Source organism: Mastigoproctus giganteus, chromosome 1, assembly GCF_048544385.1.
Source record: "Mastigoproctus giganteus isolate SK-2022 chromosome 1, ASM4854438v1, whole genome shotgun sequence".
Lineage (NCBI taxonomy): Eukaryota > Metazoa > Arthropoda > Arachnida > Uropygi > Thelyphonidae > Mastigoproctus > Mastigoproctus giganteus.
In genome coordinates this window covers 140,740,634-140,760,665 of record NC_143575.1, presented here as the reverse complement: position 1 = coordinate 140,760,665, position 20,032 = coordinate 140,740,634, and the positions used below count along the sequence as shown (strand labels likewise).

At 38.2% G+C, this 20,032-nt stretch overlaps 1 protein-coding gene across 1 annotated transcript in view; it reads right to left on the bottom strand.

Moving 5' to 3' along the window:
• The window catches only part of Rcd-1 (Required for cell differentiation 1), a 137,890-nt gene that overhangs the window by 101,468 nt on the left and 16,390 nt on the right, over positions 1 to 20,032 (bottom strand). Inside the window, exon 3 of the mRNA XM_090382407.1 lies at positions 10,116 to 10,236. Coding sequence (XP_090238533.1) covers positions 10,116 to 10,236 — 121 coding nt within the window. The remainder of the gene's footprint in view (positions 1 to 10,115; positions 10,237 to 20,032) is intronic.

Sequence of the window (20,032 nt, the reverse complement as noted above, 5' to 3'; positions counted from 1 at the left end):
GGAGTGAACCAGATGGGCAAAATGGGAAGGGATTTTTTTTTTTTTTGGTTGATGCTATATAAGCTTGCTTTCTTGCATCATGTGCCTCAACTAATGCTAATACCTCATTAAAAATATATTATATATCTTTTAAAAATAAGAATAAAGTTGAGTTTTTTCACATGTAAAACTTTGAACTTTCTTTTCAGAAAACCCTGTGTTCACTCACTCACTCACTCACTCTCACACACACACAACATGCTACTTCTAGAGAATTTCGGTAAACCTCGCATAACAGGGTATTTTGGAGCTTTTGTGTGGGGAAAAATCCTACTACAGTGGGCCCCAACATCCGATGGTAATTCATTCCACAAAACCCATTGTATGTTGAAAATATTGTAAGCTGATACCAATAGTACATTGTTTTCTATAATTCATTCTAAACTCTTGGCAGGTGACCCAACAACACATAAAATAGGTATTTCTTACATGTTATACATGATTTGTACATTAAAAAATGAGTGTTTTATAAAGATTATTTAATAAATAGTTATAAAACATCTTAAAATAAAAAACAAACAATAAATTAGCATTTACCTTAGACTTGAAATGCAGGGCTGATGAAATCAATAGCGATGTAGTGATGGTGGTGAGATTAGATCAGATGTCAGCTGTCTTTTCAGCCTTTTATCTTTTGTTGCTACTGGCAAAGAAATTGTCAAAGGTGGACTGTTTTTGACAACTTTTTTTGAGGCTTTCAAAATTAAGATATGACTTCATCTTCCATTTTGCACATCATGAGTTCAGTGTTTTCATTGTTGGGATGATTTTTTTTTTTGCCACTTCTCTTAAATGCTCCCAACAAGAAATGACAGTCTTCAGCTTACACGTTTTAGGTGTCCTCTTCCTGTCCAGTGTCACTCTTCATAATTTTCTCCAACTCTTGTAGCTCCTCTGTCGTTAGCTTATGCCCATGAGCATCAATAAGGTCATCCACATCCTCTTCGTCAATCTCCAGACCCATTGATTTACCAAGAGTGACAATATCATTTGTCAAAGCACAATCATCTTCAAATCAGTCAAAGTTAATGATGATTAAAGGCCAGATAATTTTCTGGGCTAAATTTAAGCATCTGATAGAAGAATCATTCCAAGAACTTACGATCAGCCTAACACATTCCAGGATGTTGAACTTCAACCAAAAATCTTTGAGGGTGACAGCAATTTCAACAGATGTCACTGCAAAGCAACTTGCAAACATTTTCTTGGTATAGATTTTCTTGAAGTTTGCAGTGACTTCTGGTTCATTGGTTGAAGAAGAGGAGTGATGTTGGATAGTTAAAATTTGACTTGCAAAGTCAAATTGTGCCTCAAAAGATTGAATAAGGTCGGGATCATGGCCTGGCACATTAGCCAGCAGGAGCAGTGCCTTAGCAGGAAGCTTATGTTCCTCAAGATAACTTTTCACTGAAGGACAGAAAACTTCACATGCCTATTTATTGAAGACATCTTGTAATCCAGGCCTTCTTACTGCTGCGTCAAAACACTCCCAGCATGCTTTTTTGACATTTTGTTGTTTAAATACCCTAGAAACGTTAGAATGATACACCAGCAAAGGCTTCAGCTTAAAATCTCCAGAGGTATTGGTACCCAACAGGAGAGTGAGCCTATCTTCCATAGGCTTATGTCCAGGTAAACTAGCCTCATCCTTACTGATGAATGTTCTCCTGAGCATTTGCTTCCAGAAGAGGCCGGTTTCGTATAATTGACAAAAATACACTCTGCTTACACACTAGACAAGCACAACAAACAGAAGATACAGAAACTGTTCGACATACTATAACATGCTATAATATACTATAAAATAGAGTGGGTTAGTAAATCAGAATGTCTTATAATGGGGGATTTTAACTTTCCAGATATTGACTGGAACTTGTGGGTTGGTCACTCGCACACTAGCAAGATTTTGTGGATTTATTGGATGACTGTTTTCTATAGCAACATGTTCAAGAGGCAACCAGTGAGAGTAATAGTCTTGATCTGATTATCAGCAGTGTTTATTCAAGCATTAAGAATTTTCAGATAAAGGAACCACTGGGTGACAGTGATCACAATGTACTGATGTGGGAATTACTTAAAGATATAATTACCATCAGGGATAAAGGAAAGGGTTTTTGATTCTGTAAAGGTGACTACAGAGGTATCAGACAGTTTTTAAATTCTGTACAGTGGGATCAACTGATGATGTTACCAACGTTGAATTCTAAATGGGAAGCCTTCAGGGCTTCCCATTTAGAATTTTGAAAAGCCTAATAGACTCCAAAATTTGGTAATTTTGGAGTCTAATAGGCTTCTCATTCCAACTAAGAAATACTGTTCAAGGTTTAGAAATAAATGGATGTCAGATGAATTAATGAAGCTCATGGTAGAGAAGAAGAATGTATGGGATGCATATAAAGTATCAGGTGACACAGAAGCCTATGGCAGGTACAAACTAGTCTGTAATCAAGTCACAAAGGAGGTTAGGCAGGCAAAGGCAGATTACGAGAAATCTTTGGCGAAGGAAGCAAAGAAAAACAGCAAAGAGTTCTTTACTTATGTAAACTCTAGAAGGTTTATTTGTTTGTTATTTGGTTTTTAGGAGCATTAGCAACTAAGGCCATACAGCTCCGGGAATATACAGTGGTCATTCCCTGACCTTTCCACATCCTCCGTATTTGGTGGTCACGGGATCGAACCCCAGTCTCATCAAGAAGAGTGTGCTATGCACTGCTGCACCTGCCCACCTGGCTAAGGGGGCACCACAACTCTAGAAGGAAAGGGTTGAATCAGATTGGACCACTTAACATAGATGGGTTGACTATTGATTATTATGCCCAGGTAGCTGTTAAACTGAATGAGTATTTTGCATCTGCATTCACACATGAGGAGTCATTCAATGAGGGGAGTGCCAGAAGTCTATCAAACACTAACAGGGAGCTAAGTGATTTTGTAACAACTGAGAGCAAAGTGGAGGAGAAATTGTTGAAGTTAAATATAAGGAAGGCACCTGGGGTGGACAGGATCTATCCAGTTATACTACAGGAGGCAGCAAAGGAAGTAAGCAAACCCTTAGCCATAATTATGAGAGCTTCCTTGGACTCAGTTGAGGTCCCCATGGACTGGAGGTGTACAAATGTATCACCAATTCACAAAGGGGGTTCAATAGGTGACACAAGCAACTACAGACCTGTTAGTTTAACTTGTGTTCCGGGGAAAATAATGGAATCACTGCTTAAAGAAGCATTGCAGGATCATCTAGACAAGACTTAGGTTAATTAATGACTCATTTGTGGCCCACCCTGGGGTGGGCTACAAATGAGTCATTAATTAACCTAACTGCCCTCTTCTGAATGGGATCTAGAAGCCTGAGAGAGGTTTTGGGGGCACTGCCTCAGATGTGGGAACAATATTCAATGGTAGGGTGAATTTGTGATTTGTACAGAGTGAACAGCTGCTTGGAAGAAAAGTAACACCAAGAGCGAAAGAGAAAGACACAACATGGCTTTGTTAAAGGGAAGTCTTGTTTGACCAAACTGATTGGATATTATGATGTGGCCACAAAGGAACTGTATGCCAAAAATAATTTTGATATTATATACTTGGATTTCAGGAAAGCTTTTGATACTGTTGCACATGGAAGATTGCTGTACAAATTGTAGAGGTATGGCATTAAGGGTAAGTTGCTAGAATGGATAAAGGGATGGTTGAGTGGGAGACGACAGAGAGTGGTAATCAATGGACACTGCTCTTCTTGAACAAATGTTATTAGTGGAGTTCCCCAGGGTGGGCAGATTGTTGTTTTGTATATTTATCAATGATATTAATGGAAGTATATCAGGTTTAATTTCCAAGTTTGCAGATGATACAAAGGTTGGCAGGGTTAATGACAGTAAAGACAGTATGCTACTCCAACTGGATCTAGATAAGTTGGGAAAATGGGCTGAGAAGTGACAACTGAAATTTAACATTGACAAATGCAAAGTACTGCATGTGGGTAGCAGTAACTGAGGAGAAACGTATCAACTCTGTGGTACTACACTGACAGTGGTAGAGAATGAAAGGGACTTGGGGGTGGTTGTGCAGGCAGATATGAAGTTCTCTGAGCAGTGCAGACGGGCTGCAAGAGTAGCTCATGGAGTATTGTCAATGATATACAGGAATTTTTCCAGCAGGGATAAGGAGGTGATTATTCCATTGTATAAGGCAATGGTCAGGCCACACCTAGAGTACTGTATACAGGTCTGGAGGCTTCATTTCAAGAAGGATGTAGAACTGCTGGAACGAGTACAGAGAAGGGCAACAAGATTAGTGAATGGAACAAAGGGGTGCTCTTACGAAGAAAGGCTTAAGTTTTGCAAATTACAGTGTCTGGAGACTAGGCACCAGCGAGGTGATCTGATAGAGGTGTATAAAGCCTTGAATGGTTTAAGCATGCTCAATGCTGATGGGATTCTTCCTCTAGCTCAGAAAAATCACCTGAGAGGGCATAAATTCAAATTGAGGAAAGACAGATGTAGGATAGACGTGAGGAAATTTGCCTTTAGCCAGCGGGTGGTTGGTTGGTGGAACAGACTTCCATCCCTTGTGGTGGAGGTTGATAGCCTAAATAAATTTAAGGCTCAGCTGGACAGGTATTTGGAACGAACAGAGGGGTGAAGTGTAAGTGGGTTTTTTTTTTTTTTTGGCTGATGCTGCATAAGCTTGCTTTCTTGCATCAAATGCCTCTACTAATGCTAATGCTAACTGTTTGGCACTACACTCAGGGAAGTGGAATGTGAAAAATACCTGGAGATAATTGTGCAGTCAAATATGAAGTTCGCTGAGCAGTGCAGATGGGCTGCCAGGCAGGTCATGGAGTCTTGGCGCCTCCATAGCCAAGTGGGCAGGAGCAGCAGTGCGTAGCACACGCTTCTTGATTAGACCGGGGTTCGAGCCCGTGACCACCAAATACGGAGGATGCGGAAAGGTCAGGGAATGACCATCGCATACCCCCCCCGGAGCAATATGGCCTTAGTTGCTAATGCTCCTAAAAACCAAATAAACAACAAACAAACAACATGGAATCTTGTCAATGATATATAGGAATTCTGCTAGCAGGGACAGGGAGATGATTAACCCGTTATAAAAGGCAATGGTCAGGCCACACCTAGCGTACTGTGTACAGCTCTGGAGGCCTCCTTTTAGGAAGGATGTAGAGTTGCTAGAACGAGTCCAAAGAAGGGCAACAAGATTGGTGAGGAGAACAAAGGGGTGCTCTTCCCAAGAAAGGCTTAAGTTCTGCAAATTGAAGCGCCTGGAGAGTAGGCACCTGCGAGGTGATCTGATTGAGGTGTATAAGGCCTTGAATGGGTTGAGCAAGTTAAATGCTGATGGGATTCTTCCTCTTGCTCAGACTAAGAACCTGAGGGGCACAGTTTCAAATTGAGGAAAGATAGGTGTGGAATAGATGTGTGGAGATTTGCCTTTAGCCAGCAGGTAGCTGATTGGTGGAACAGGCTTCCATCTTTTGTTGTGGAAGCTAATAACCTAAATAAATTTAAGGCTGAGCTGGACAGGCAATTTGGAATGAACGGAGAGAGGGGTGAAATGGGTTCGTTTATTTTTTGTTTTTTGGCTGATGCTGCATAAGCTTGTTTTCTTGCATCGTATGCCTCTACTAATGCTAATGTAGGAATTTGTGTTTAAAAATAACAAAGATGCTAATTGGTTGAGAATAATTATACAAATGATGTTTTATGCACCACGCTTCTGAAAATTTCCACCAATGCATCATTCCAGCTATATCGGAAAGCCATCAGTTTCTGCAAATATATCATTGCTCCTTAAAATAAAAGATCATACGAAAGGTAAATCAGTTCCTGAGAATATCACACGTTGATGCCATTAGAAGTCGAGGCCCCACTCTATTCTGTTGGATGTAATTTTTCAACATTTGCATTATTTTTTGTGAATCCCCGCTGTTAACTCACTAGTCATTATCCAAAAAATAAAAAAAAGAGAAAAATTCCCATGTTACATTCTGTGCCATTGAAGTTGTGCTTGTTTGAGACCATAAAAATTTGTGACTTCGAAACGTGCAGTTCATAACTTTTAAGGTTTTTGTAAGATTATTTTGGTTTTTATTTGATAAATTTTTTCGGGTACGCATTACTAAACTTTGTTGTTAAGAAGCATATTGGAATAATTTCTTTGTTGTCCAGCCCTAAATTATGTCTAAGGAAATTAGGCATAATTTCCAAAACCAGGCCTTCCAAAATATTTAAGTCATCCAAAATGTTGAAGTAATGTTCCTACTACCTAATACAATTTCACAATTTCTTTAATTCAGCCATTAAATCAAGGCATTTTATATACCTTTGAAACTCGTTACCTCAGAAAATCGTTACAAAGAATTTTGGAAAAAAATTATTCCGAATCTATTGAAGTGATGAAATCATGGAAACATTTTTTTCAATTGTGGACTGTATCAGAATCATAGCTTCATCGCTCAATGAAGTAAAACCGTCAACATGTGCTTGTTGGAAAAATGTATGGCCAGAGCCAGATCATTCAGAAAATATGGTCCAACCAGCAGAAAACAGAATCGTTGTGATAGTAGAACTTGCTGAGTCGGTAGGAGGGGAAGGTTTTGATGATATGACTATGAAGATGTTCACAAAGTACTGGTAGAAAAAGAGGCTGGCAAAACGGATTTGGTGGAAATGGCATAGGAGGTAAACCAAATCAATACAGATGATGATAGCACAGATGAAAATTCTAAAGTTCCAAATTTTACACTAAAAAGCATATGGTAAGGCATAAACTTAGCCGAGCAATAATAATCTTATTTTTTGAATGCAGATCCTTCGACTGGAAGGAATACAAAGTTCAAAAGGGAGCGTCAAAAATGCTTAGCTCCATACCATGCAATTTACAAAGATCTATCAAGCAAAAGCAAACAATCCCAGAATACTGATAATTTAAAGACAGCAGAGGATACACAAAATCTAGATGCTGCAGAAGAAAGTTCTGAAGGTGAAGGTATTCTGCAACAGAGAAAGCATTCTCGTTTGATTGTGCTTAGCAGCAATGAAAAGGAAGAAAATTAAATGAACGTACATTAACTGACCTTTATGTATCAGTTTGTAAGACGTTTGTTCAGTTATTACTATTTTTAATAAAAATTAAGTTTCCGATAGTTATAAAAAAATTATGTATTTTTGTTACCTTTTGGAACATAACCCCGTTTTTGTATTGGTCCTGTATAACACAGTTTCACACTACATAAGATTTTACAGGAATCTAACTACCATGTTATATGAGGGTTACCTGTACACACACACACGCACACAGTTTTTTTTGGGACGGTACGCAACGGTATGACATACCAGCACCTTTATTAACAGTGACGTGTGACATTTTGTTGCAGTACACTTCGAAATTGTAATATTACATAAATTTTCTCATGTTTACCTGCTATTCAAATAAGCTTAAAGTTATTTACCTACATTTGCATGTTTCACTTCTATTGTTATGATACTGTCTATATAAAACTTTATAACCATTTTTAGAATTATAAATTATCTCAGTCAAACGTTAAAAAGGAGTTTAACGAACTCCTTTTTCCCTTGGACGTTACATTACAAAATACAGTAGTTTCCGTTGAGAGAAGAAACTTTTCATATATATATTTTTTATGAAAACCACAAACACAAGAGGTACTAGAACCTATAGTAGTACTTAGTACTGTGCTTGGGTTGAAGGTTGAGAAGATGAAAGAAGATATTTGTTGACATTAGATTTGAACTTCTGAAGACTGTAATTTTCATGAAATACGTACGAAGTAAGGTGAAAAGTTGGTTCTGTGAGTTTGAAGTTGGACAGTAAATGGATGTTGACTGGTGGCAGCAAGTATTCGGACTGTTTTGAAAGAGAGCGAGAATTACAGAAGCCAATTCAGAAGAACAGTGCCCATGGAAGTATTTGTAGAAAAGGCATGTGGCAGAAACAGTGTCTTATGAGGCAGCAAGTGGAGAGAGAGACTGTTAGAGATGAGTCATTAATTAACCTAACTGCCCTCTTCTGAATGGGATCTAGAAGCCTGAGAGAGGTTTTGGGGGCACTGCCTCAGATGTGGGAACAATATTCAATGGTAGGGTGAATTTGTGATTTGTACAGAGTGAACAGCTGCTTGGAAGAAAAGTAACACCAAGAGCGAAAGAGAAAACCAAGTTTTTCAGATGCAGAGGAAGCAATATTTGTAATGTGCTTGTGCCAAGAGAGATTAGAAGTCAGGGTAATTCCCAAAAGAGATATATCATCTTGCCTAGAAATTGGAGTTTCACCAAAGATAAGCATAGGAGCAGAAGAATCCTTTTTGCGTTTTAGAAGGATTGAAATCAACTAAGTTGTCTTTGCCCCACTGGAGAATTACCTGGAGATTGGTATTTAAGGAATTGGTAGTGGATATTCAAGAAGTTGAAGCTGATTGAGCAGGGCAAGGTTTCTTAAACTGGAAAGGTATAATGCAACATGCTATCATCGGCAAAACTATGGATAGGATTTCCAGTCACTGGAAGAAGGTCATTAATATACAAGAGGAAAAGAGTGGGGGAAAGAACTGAACCATGGGGGACACCAGCTTTAGTGGAGAATTTAGAGGACAGAGAGCCATTCACCATCAGTGAGCGGTCAGAGAGAAAACTGGATAACCAATGATAAAAAACAGTTGGCATACTATGAGATGGAAGCCTGTTTAGAAGACCTTTATGCCAAACACGATCGAAAGCCTTCGAGATGTCAAGAGCAACTGCTTGTGTTTCACCGAACGTTTCCATTGGATTTGTCCATAAATGGGTAACATAACCAGAATATCACCAGTGGATCAACATTGACGGAATCCATACTGGCAATCGTTGATCAAACGAAAGGTTTCTAGGTAATTTAAGAGTTGGTGGTTAATTGATTTCTCCATTACTTTAGAAAGAGTAGAAGTAACTGAAATGGGACAATAACTGGATAGTAGGAATTTGTCACCCTTTTTAGAACTGGCTGGATATGAGCAAATTTCCAAGCAGAAGGAAAAACATCTTTGGAATAAGAAAGTGAAAAAAGGTGGCAAAGAACAGGAGTAAGTTGAGAAGCACAGGTTTTGAGAACAAGTGGAGAAATACCATCAAAACCTGGAGCTTTCTGAGCATCAAGTTTCGTCAAAATCCTTCTGACATCATTTTGACGGAAGACCACAGGAGGCATTGAATGGAGTGTGTTGGGAATAGTGAGAGGTGTTTTACCAAGATCCTTAATACAGGAGTTGAAGAAAAATGGGATGCCAGCAAGTCAGCTTTATCCTTGGTTGAAGTGACAACAGAACCATCTGGTTTTGACAGAGGTGGCAGCAGAGTTGGGCAAAAGTTGTGGCTGATAGCTTTGGTTAGTTCAAGTCACAAGATATTTTCAATAGGATGCAAAAAAAAATTATGCTAACAAGATTTTAAATAAACTGTCAATGACAACAGACAAGTGGTGCAGAATGCCAAGCTGTAAAAAAAATAATTTTGAGAAAATGAAAGAATAGAGAATCTTACTGCTTTTTTTTTTTTTTTTTTTACATTTCTATTAAATAAATAGATTTCATATTACCTAACACAATTAATAATAAATAATATTAAAAATTTCACAAATTGTTTCACTTTCAATTATTTAATAAACCGCATTCAGGTTGTCTTTAAACAAATAAACATTCAATAATATTCAACCCCTTGTATGCAAATATAATGATAAATTCTAAGCAGGTTTTGTGATAATTATGAAAGCTTTGGGTCAATGTAGAGTCAAGTTTATGCTCTATTTACTGGATATACATTTGGAAATGTCTAGTTCAAATGACTTTTAGCATGTAAAGACTTGTAGTTTTAGATAAATAAATTGCAAAGTAATTTCAAAATAAAAACTGAATAGAGTAAAAAAATATGTGGAGCTCCTAAAGTTGCAAAACTTTATTAGACAGTTGAACAGACAACTTGAGTAGTCGAGACCAGCTAATTAGTGGGTCTCGACTACTCAAGTTGTGTGTCCAACAGTAAAACTGAAATAAAATAGAAAAAAAAACTTACTGTTAGTGTTGGTGGATTGATTGCTGGATAAATATTAATGATTTCTTGAAGAAGCGCAGTGATAGTTCCGAATGAATTCCATAACATGGGAGCAAGGTCTGGTACAACTTCCCTTTTCTTACTGTAAAACAAAAAAAAAAAAAAAAAAAAAGGTGATCACACTAGTTTATAATCCATCATAAAAATTATGAAGAAAAAAATAATGTAAATAGAATATGCTCAGTACCATTATGGAAAAAAAATCTGTTTTATTTTTGCTCTTCTAATATACAGGGCATCCGTAAATCATGTTTCTGATTTTGATATTTTTTTATTAAGAATTACTTCAAGCTATATTCATGAAACACGTACAAGATGACTGAAAGATCAATTCAATAAGTTTTATTAAAATTGGCACTTGACTGCCAGTTTTGCATTCAATCCACTACGCAGTGCTACACTCACCAGAATGGCAAAATGGCAATCAGGCCTGAATGAACATCTTCCTCAGCATCAGATTGGGTGCCATATGGAATGGCCTCTGAGTTCACCTGATCTGATGCCAATGGATTTCTCCTTGTGGGGTTATGTGTACATCCCTCCACTACCAACAACACTGCAAGAGCTGAAGGCATGGCTCATAGAGGCCTTTGGTAAAATTTATCATGAAATGAAGCACAGTGTGTGGCAGGAGATTGAATATCACTATGATATCGTTCCAGTTACTCATGGTGTCCACACTGAACTTTACCAATGGCTTTATGTACTTTCATAAAACTTACTGAATTGATCTTTCAGCTGGTATGTGTTTCATGAGTGTAGCTTAAAGTAATTCTGAATAAAAAAAAATATCAAAATCAGAAACATCATTTACGGAAACCCTGTACACTCGGTGATCAATGAATTACGACCACCTACCTAAGACCATGTTGGGCCACTGTTCGCACAGATAACAACCGCTACTGGCCTAGACATGCATAAGGATCTGCAATCATGCTGCCTGAAAGGCTTTCCACAGTATAGGAACAACTGACAGTTATATATCCAAATGCCTTATTTTCCATTCCAAAACATCCTAAAGTGTTAAACTGAATTGAGATCGGGCAAATCTGGAGGCCAATCAAGATGAGTGCTATCTTCACTGTGTTCCTTAAACCACTTGTGCACATAGCAGGCCTGATGACACGCCACATTATCATCTTGGAAGATTCTGTTTCTGTCCAAGAAAAAATGCAACGTGGAAGTCTGCCAGTAGACCTCATCAGTGAAACACTGATCCATATATACGAGGGGTCCTAGTTCTTGCCAACAAAACATGCTCCACATTAAGCAACCACCACCTGCCTGGATAGTGTGCACCATGCACGACGGGTCCGTGGACCTTTTGTGTTGCTTGCACCACACATGAAAGCATCCACTGGCATGTTGCACCATATATTTGGACTCATCCGACCAGCACACTTGTTTCCAGTCCTCCAGTATCCAATCAGGATGTTGCTGCAACTACAGCATTTGCCATCAACTCTGATCAGCTATAAGGAAGTGTCTCTTGGGTCATCTGCTGTGGTCTGAGTGTGTGACAGTGTCATTTGTTCTTGCATTCCCCATACCATATCGCTGGTCAGCCGTCACATGGTGACCTGCTAACGAGCCATACCAATGCGCTGCACCCTTCACTCACCACATATATCCACCTTGCACAATCCTTTACAGCAGGAGGTGGTCTGACCCACTGGACACCATTTTTTGTACACCTTAACCATAGTGGGCCATGAGCAACCAACAAGATGTGCCATTTCTAATATGGAAGCACCAATGCACAGCTCCCACAATCATGCCCTTCTAAAATTCTATGATATCTTGAATACATCCCATAACTTCTACTTTATCACTATGACTTTCACGACCAGATGCAAACTGCCACTGCTGCAGTATGAAGCTTTTTTATACTGAACTATGCAGCATAGTCCATTACAGATGGGATGGCCATAATACGTGCTTACTAATCGTAAAAGTTACCAAATGTCCTGAACTAACTACCTGTACCCAGAAATTATCTGTCCCTGGAATGTCCTTCATAAGCTACTGACGTTTGGATAATAATTTAATTATAAAATAAAACAGCTAAATGCTATTTGGCATCAATGAAAGTATATGGAGTTAGGAGGCCTATCCTATTTCTTCATGTTTTTTTTGCAACTAGGGGCTCATAGTAGAACAAACTGTCTTCATAACAAGTTGCTCAACATTGCACTACTTTCAAACACATTAGTAGTACTGGTGGCAAAATGATGTGAGGAAGCAAGCTTATCTGGCATCGGCCTCACATAAAAAAATAATAATAAAAAATACCCACTTTGTTTGTCCATCCGTTCTAATAATTTAAAGAATCCACCTTTAAATTTATTTAAACTACCCACTTCCACAACTCTAGATGGATGTTTACTTCGATAATCAAATACCCTAAGACAAATTTCTGATGCTGTCCTGCAACTATCTTTTCAAATTTAAATTTATGCCCTTATCCAAGAAGTATAGATACCATCAACATTTACTTTTCTCAACCTATTTAAAGCCTTAAAACATTTAAATCAGGTCTCTTAGCAAGTGCCTAATTTTCAAATTCTGCAATTTAGAATTTTTCTGGTAAGAGGATAATATCTACTTCAGTTGGAATACCCCAGAAATGTATTCTGTTACTATCCAAATGATGTTCCTAGACTTTTCTTTCAAATCAAGGGAATTAATCAATGCATAACATGCTGCAGTGGATAAAGTAGGAATATCACCAAGAAATGTAATAAACTATTTTAAAGTTATTTGCTTCATTTATTTATTAATTTTTATTATTTTTTTTTACATTCTGTTTAACTATATAGAATAGATGCAACATACAAAATCTGGTGAATCTGATTTTTAGATAAAAAATCTAACCAAGTATGAATCATCAAAATACATGATAAAATCAAAGTGGAAATAAACAGAGAACACATTGCCACCTCAGCTGCTTACTTTCTGCTAATTTCTGTGTTATTTACTTATTTTTTATTAGCTTTATTAACTATAAAGTTTGGAAACAAATATCTCAAAAACAGTGAGGTTACCAAAGTGGTTACCTATAAAATCATTTTGGTAATGTTTTATTTACAAAAATTAAAATAACTATTAAGTAGTAAAAAAAGAAACAAAAGGGTAAATACTGCACAAGATATTTTCAAAGGGCCAAGCGGATCTTGCATGCAGGAATAAAAATAAAGAATTTTGAGTTTGATAAATGGCCTCTCCTCCGATCCAGACTTCTCCAGCCCACTCCCAGCCTTCTTCTCCCTTCTAAGACATGATAGGAGAGAATACATGATGAGAGAGTGTTAATCAATTCAGCCGTAGAGAGACTGCAACGGTAGAATGGGGCAAAATGTTTCTCGGCTTGGTCTGTACTTCTTAACAGGAGAGTACAGGCAACCCCTGTATAACACAGTACTTCTACAACACTGTTTTGCTTTAACACAATTGATAAATTGCAGCAATCCTCACACCACACAGTACTTCTACAAGGTTTTGCTCTAACACGGTTTGAGAATTGCTGGAAATCCCCTACTATTATGTTAGATGTAATTTTCAATGTTTCCATTCCTTTTTGTTGTTGTTGTATTGGGGTTTTTTGGCACAAGGGCCTCTTGGGCCATATTGTGCCTGTTCATGATTTGTTTGTCACTTTGATCACAGTCTATCATACAGATTTATGTGCTTCAAATAATTAAACAGTTCCTCGAAATTTGCTTCATTGCCAAGAATATGAAATAAGGTTAAGGGTTCCTTTATGTTGGACAGGGAGCTAAAGCTTGATTTTCTGACTGTTGAAAGTTGAGGACATTCTATGAGGATGTGTTTTATTGTTAGCTGCGACTGACAAAAGAAACACTGAGGAGGATTCTCTCCCATAAGCAAAAACAGGTGAGTTGGGTGCGAATGGCCGATGTGGAGCCTTGCTAGAATCACTTCTTGTCGCCTGCTTCTCCTGGAACTAGATGTCCACAGTTGTGGCTCTTTTTTTATCTGCAGTAGTTTATTATTGGTTTGAGTTTTCCAAAGGAGAGACCATTGTTTCCTGCATGTTGTTTTAATAACAGATTTGTGATCGGTGTAGGGAACTTTTATTTGTCTGGAAGATCCAGAGTCGGGATGCTTTGCAGCAGCATCCGCATGTTCATTGCCTGAGATGCCGACATGACCAGGGATCCAGCAGAAGGTAACCTTCTGATTGACTGTTTGATAGTGAAATAACTTAGATCGGATCTCTTTAAGGATGGGGTGAGAGGGACAAAAAGTAGATTGAATGGCAGTGATTGCGCTTAAGGAGTCTGAATATATCAAGGATTCCTTGATATGGTACTTGTTTATACTATCTAGAGCCAGTTTTATTGCGAATAATTCTGCAGTATAGATACTGCATTCAGTGGAAAGAGAAGTAGCTACTGAGAAGTTGGAAGAAACTGCGGCAGCACCTACGGCTGTATCTGTTTTGGAGCCATCAGTATAGATATGTACTTTTGCTGAGTTTTCCAAGGAATGCGATTTATGGAGATGTTGAAAATTTGTATTAGCCAGGGATGTCTTTCCCCATCTTAAAAAGAAATTGTCACAGAGAGGTACACATTCAGTCCAGGGAGGTTCAGGAGTACCAAGGTCTTGGAAAACATTCTGAAAATTAATGTTCCAACTGATCATGAGCTCTTGCAGTCGAAGCCCTGCTGGGCGATTCTCATTAGGTTTATTTTGATATAGCATGGTGTATTTAGGGTCGAACAAGTGCTGCCAGCTAGGATGTGATGGAATACTCTTAATCTTTAGTGCATAGGTACATAATAAGGCTTTTCTCCTTAGGTGCAGTGGAGGTTCATTTGCCTCAATATACAGGCTGTGAATCGGAGATGTTCTAAAGGCCCCCACAGCTATCCTAAGGGCACTATGCTGTATGGTGTTCAGACGTAATAGGGAACTGTTCCTAGCAGAGTCATAGACAGGTGATCCATAATCTAAGCGTGATCTTATTAAAGCTCTATAGAGATGAAGAAGAGAGCTTCTGTCAGCACCCCAGGACGTGGCGGAAACGGCTCTTAGGATGTTCAGTTTTTTAAGACACGTGGTTCGAAGGTAAGATATATGGGAAGCAAAATTAAGTTTATTGTCTAAATGTAGCCCCAACAGACGAAAATTATTAGTGACAGGCTGTTTTTTAAGAATATTTCTGGATCAGGGTGGAGTTTTCGTTTTTTACAAAAGTGAATTGCAGTGAATTTTTTTTCGGCTAAAGAATAACCATTCTGCAGTGCCCATGATTCTATTTTAGCTATGGAAATTTGAAGTTGTCTTTCAATGTTGCTCATAGTTTGGGATTGACAGGAGATAATGAGGTCATCGGCAAACATATACGATTCTACTGTATTTGGTACTTCCCGTGTCATGTTTGTAATTCTTACTGCAAATAATGTTGGACTTAGAATAGAACCCTGCGGTACACCCTCCTCTTGTTCAAATGATTTGGATAAATTGTTCATATACCTTACCTGAAACGTTCTGTTGCATAGAAAATTTTGTATGAATTGAGGTAACTGACCTCTCAAGCCAAAAGAATGGAGATCTTTTAGTACACCATATCGCCAGGTGGTATCGAAGGCTTTCTCAATATCGAGATTAATCATGACTAGATGTTCTCTCCTTATAAAGGCATTTCGGATGTTTGCCTCTGCTTTTATCATCACATCTAGCGTGGACCGGTTTTTTCGAAAACCATACTGGCTGCTGTTTAGTAAGTTGTTTGCTTCCAGGAACCACGTTAGCCGCCTGTGAACCATTTTTTCAAGGACTTTTCCTAGACAACTAGTCAGTGAAATTGGCCTGTAGTTATGCGGAAAGGTACGATCCTTTCCTGGCTTCGGGAAGGGTAGAACAATTGAGTGACGCCAGGAGAGTGGGTAGGTATTTTCTAAGAAAATACGGTTGTAATATTTTAACAATGTTCTTTTTGCTCTGTTGTCAAGTTGCTTTAACATTATATAATAGACCCCATCTGGCCCAGCGGCACTATTGGGTGTTTTATTGAGTGCCCCTACTAATTCTGCTAATGTGAATGGATGGTTGTATGGATGTGAAACTGCCGTAGAAAAATTAATCCTACGCTTTTCTCCAGATTCTTTAATTCTTTGAAAGTTTGGGTTAAAGGTGGATATTGCTGATATGCTGGCAAATGATTCCGCTAAGGCATTTGCTATTTCTGATGGTGATGACAACTCCTTTCCTTCCCAATTTAATATTGTAGTTGGGGACTGGACATATTTGCCATTGAGCAATTGAATTTTCCTCCAAATGATTCTACTATCTGTGTCCTTATTTATACTTGAAGAGAAGCTGATCCAGGCTTCTTTCTTTGCATTTCTTCTTATTTTGCGGAACTTGGCTCTCAGTCTTTTGAAATTAATTAGGTTACTAGTTGTGGGGAATTTACGAAATAAATTCCAAGATCTGTTTTTTTCTCGTTTCGCATGCGTACAAGCTTGGTTCCACCAGTAGTTACTGTGCTTCTGTTTCCCCGGTAAAGATTTTGGTATTGCAATGGTGGCAGCTAGTAATATCTGAGTAGTAATGTTCCGTGACATTTTCTATGGTCTGAGATTGTATTATTTTATCATCTAACTGAACATGAGAGGCATATTCACTCCAGTGTGCCCTACGGAATTTCCAAATGGAGCGACGTGGAGAAGGGGAGTTTGTTCGTGTTTGGAGTTTGCAGAGAATTGGTAGGTGATCACTGTTCAGTGGATTGTCAAGAACAGACCACTCCATAATAGTATATAAGGAGGGAGAACAGATTGAGAGATCTATTGAACTCATGGTTCCAGTCGAAAAGTGAATGTAGGTTGGCTCGCCAGTATTTAAAATGGTGAGTTGATAAGTATCAAGAAAGGATTCTATTAGCTTACCTCTCTTGTCAATTGTTGGAGATCCCCAAAGCGAATGATGTGCATTGAAGTCTCCTAGCAAGCAGAACGGAGGTGGTAACTGGTCAATTAAATTTTCTAGGTCGTCTGAAGTGAATAAGAAATTAGGAGGGATATATATTGACGGTATTGTAAGAGTGATGCCAATTACAATACGCACTGCCACTGCTTCAAAAGGGGTCTGAAGAGCAATATGTTTAGATGGAACGTTGTTTCTAACAAGAATTGCCACTCCTCCACGGGCTGGCGAGTCTATTCTCCTATCTCGTCTGAAGATGGTGTAATTTTTAATGGTGGGACACACTCGTGCATTTAAGTAGGTTTCCTGAAGGGATATGCCTGCTAGATCATACCGGTTGATGAGGTCATATAAATCGTCTTTTGTATTGCGAAAGCCTCTACAATTCCATTGGAGGAATCTTTCCATTAAGTGGTTTTGTTGTTTATTTTTGTTTCTGGCTGCTTTTTAGTTGAAAGTTGCTTGCCTCGATCCGATTTCGCTTTCTCTTTCTTTGGAAAGTAGGGACGTGTGACGTCCATCTCATCAGTCGCATGAAGTTCTAATATGCCATCATCTGTTTCACTGCGTTGGTCAACATCCATGCCCATTGAAACTGTTGGGTTCAGTACTTTAGTTTCTGCCACTTTTGGTTTTGCTGTTTTAGGCACGTCGGTTGGAATGGTAATTGGTGTGTTACTGGCTTGTTCAATTTTTTGTTGAGAAGGACACTGTTTGGAAGCAGAGAGCAAAGAACGTGCCCAATCAGCGATGGATAGATTTGGAGGAACTGTAACATCTGTTTGAATACCTACTGACTGAAACTGTTTAGCAGCAGTGGCATATGTACGCTTTGGTTCTGTTTTGAGTATTTCTCTTCTTGCCTCTGAGTATGTGACTTTATTCTCGACTTTATATTTTTGGATTTTTTTCCCTTGTTTCCATAATTCGCATATTTTCGAAAAAGCCGGGTGATTACCTTTACAGTTTGGGCATTGAGAAGTAGCAGTGCATTCAGATTGATTATGATCCTTTGATCCACAATTTGGACATATTGCCTCACCTCTACATGCAGATTGGGAGTGTCCGTATTTTTGGCACTTATAGCACCTGATTGGATTCGGGATATAAGGACGCACACGGCAATGAAGATAGCCAGCTTTAACAGATGTTGGTAGGATAGGAGAACTAAAAGTGAGGATTATACTCCTTGTGGGAACAAGGATACCATCTTTCCGAGTCAGAATTCTCTTTGCTTGGATTACTTTTTGTTCTCGAAGTTCTTGGACTATTTCCTCTTCTGATACATTTAATAGGTCCCATTCTGCAATTACCCCCTTCGAGGAGTTTAGGGTGGCATGGGGAGTGACCTTTATTGATTGTCCACCAAAGGTAGTCAGCTTTAATAATTTTGCAGAATGTTGAGATTTACTAGTCTCTACAAGAATATCCCCGGACTGAAGTCGCCTTACCGTTTTCGGTGAACCTGCAGCAGACTCAATACATTTTTGTATAAGGAATGGCGATAACTTACTCAGAGGCTGCTCTGAGAGAGAGTGTAGTATGAGGAATGATGGTATCTCCTCTTGAGGGGTTGTTCTCAGCCTCTTGGGTTGAGAGAAGTCATTATCATTGTCATTTATGTTGTCTCGTCTTGAGCTCAATGGCTCTAAAGGTGGATACATATTTTTATCCATCTTTGCTCCTTTCAGCCCTGGGAGAGTGGATTTCTTCTCCCAGGTTACCGGCCCCGCCACGGAGAGGCAGGAGCAGTGCCGCTAGAGTGACCAAGCGGTATAAAAGTTAGTACGTTAATTTAAGGAAAAAAGAAGAAAGGTGTTTTTCCTTTCTTAAACTTGCTTACGATTTGTAAGACTAAGTTGCGTAATAATAGAAAAGTAAGAAAACTTTGATAACTGAAAGAAAACTATATCTTTGAGAAAACGCTTTAGAAATCACTCAGGAAATTGCTTGATCACTATAACGCTTGGCACCCGGGGCCATTCCTTTTTGTGAATCCCTGCTGTTGACTCACTAGTTGTTATGGCTTTCATGATATTGTTCTAAAGCATATTTCTGGAGGTCACTACCATAAAACAATAAAAACAATTTGCAGTTTCTGGTTTATTGGTCTTTTCTGTTAGTGTAATCAATTATAAACAGGTAGTAAACTCGATCTTCTTGCATTTGCTATAGTACCAATAGATGGAATTCTGTGGGTTTTCACGTTTATTATGGTGAAATGGTGGGTTATTACAGTGAATTGTGTTTCCCCCTCCATGAAATATTCAATCATATAAAAAACATAAATAAATGTTCAGAAACTCATTACTCCCTATCTCACTTGTGCATCATGTTTGTTGCAACTTGTGCATGCCATGTTCTTTGTTATTAATTGCTTATCATTTTTACTGTTTTAAATTTTACAACAAAAAAAAAAAAAAGTCAGTGAATAGAAATATCAATTAGTATGTACATATTACAGTACGTATTAATTAAGCTATGTATGTAAACGTAAATTTATTTTTATTTTGCTAACTGGAAAATATTCTTCAGATTTTCACGTATCATTTAAAGCAGGGATCCACTATATTTTGTTGTGAGATCCCTGGGTATGTATATCCACTATATTTTGTTGGGAGATTCCTGTGTTTTTGAACGTGTGCCTGTTTGAGACCATAAAAAATAATTATGACTTCGAAGAGTGCAGTTTGTGACTTTTAAAGAGAGCAGAAGGTACATGAAATCTAGATGCTGCAAAAGAAACTGTGCTTAGCGGCGATGAAGAGGAAGAAAATTAAATGAATGTACATTATCTGGAATATAAGTATCACAGTTTGTAAGGTAAGACGTTTGTTCAGTTATTACTATTTAAGTTACTACTATTATAAAAATAAAGTTATTACTACTATAAAAAATTAAGTTTCCAATAGTTATTAAAA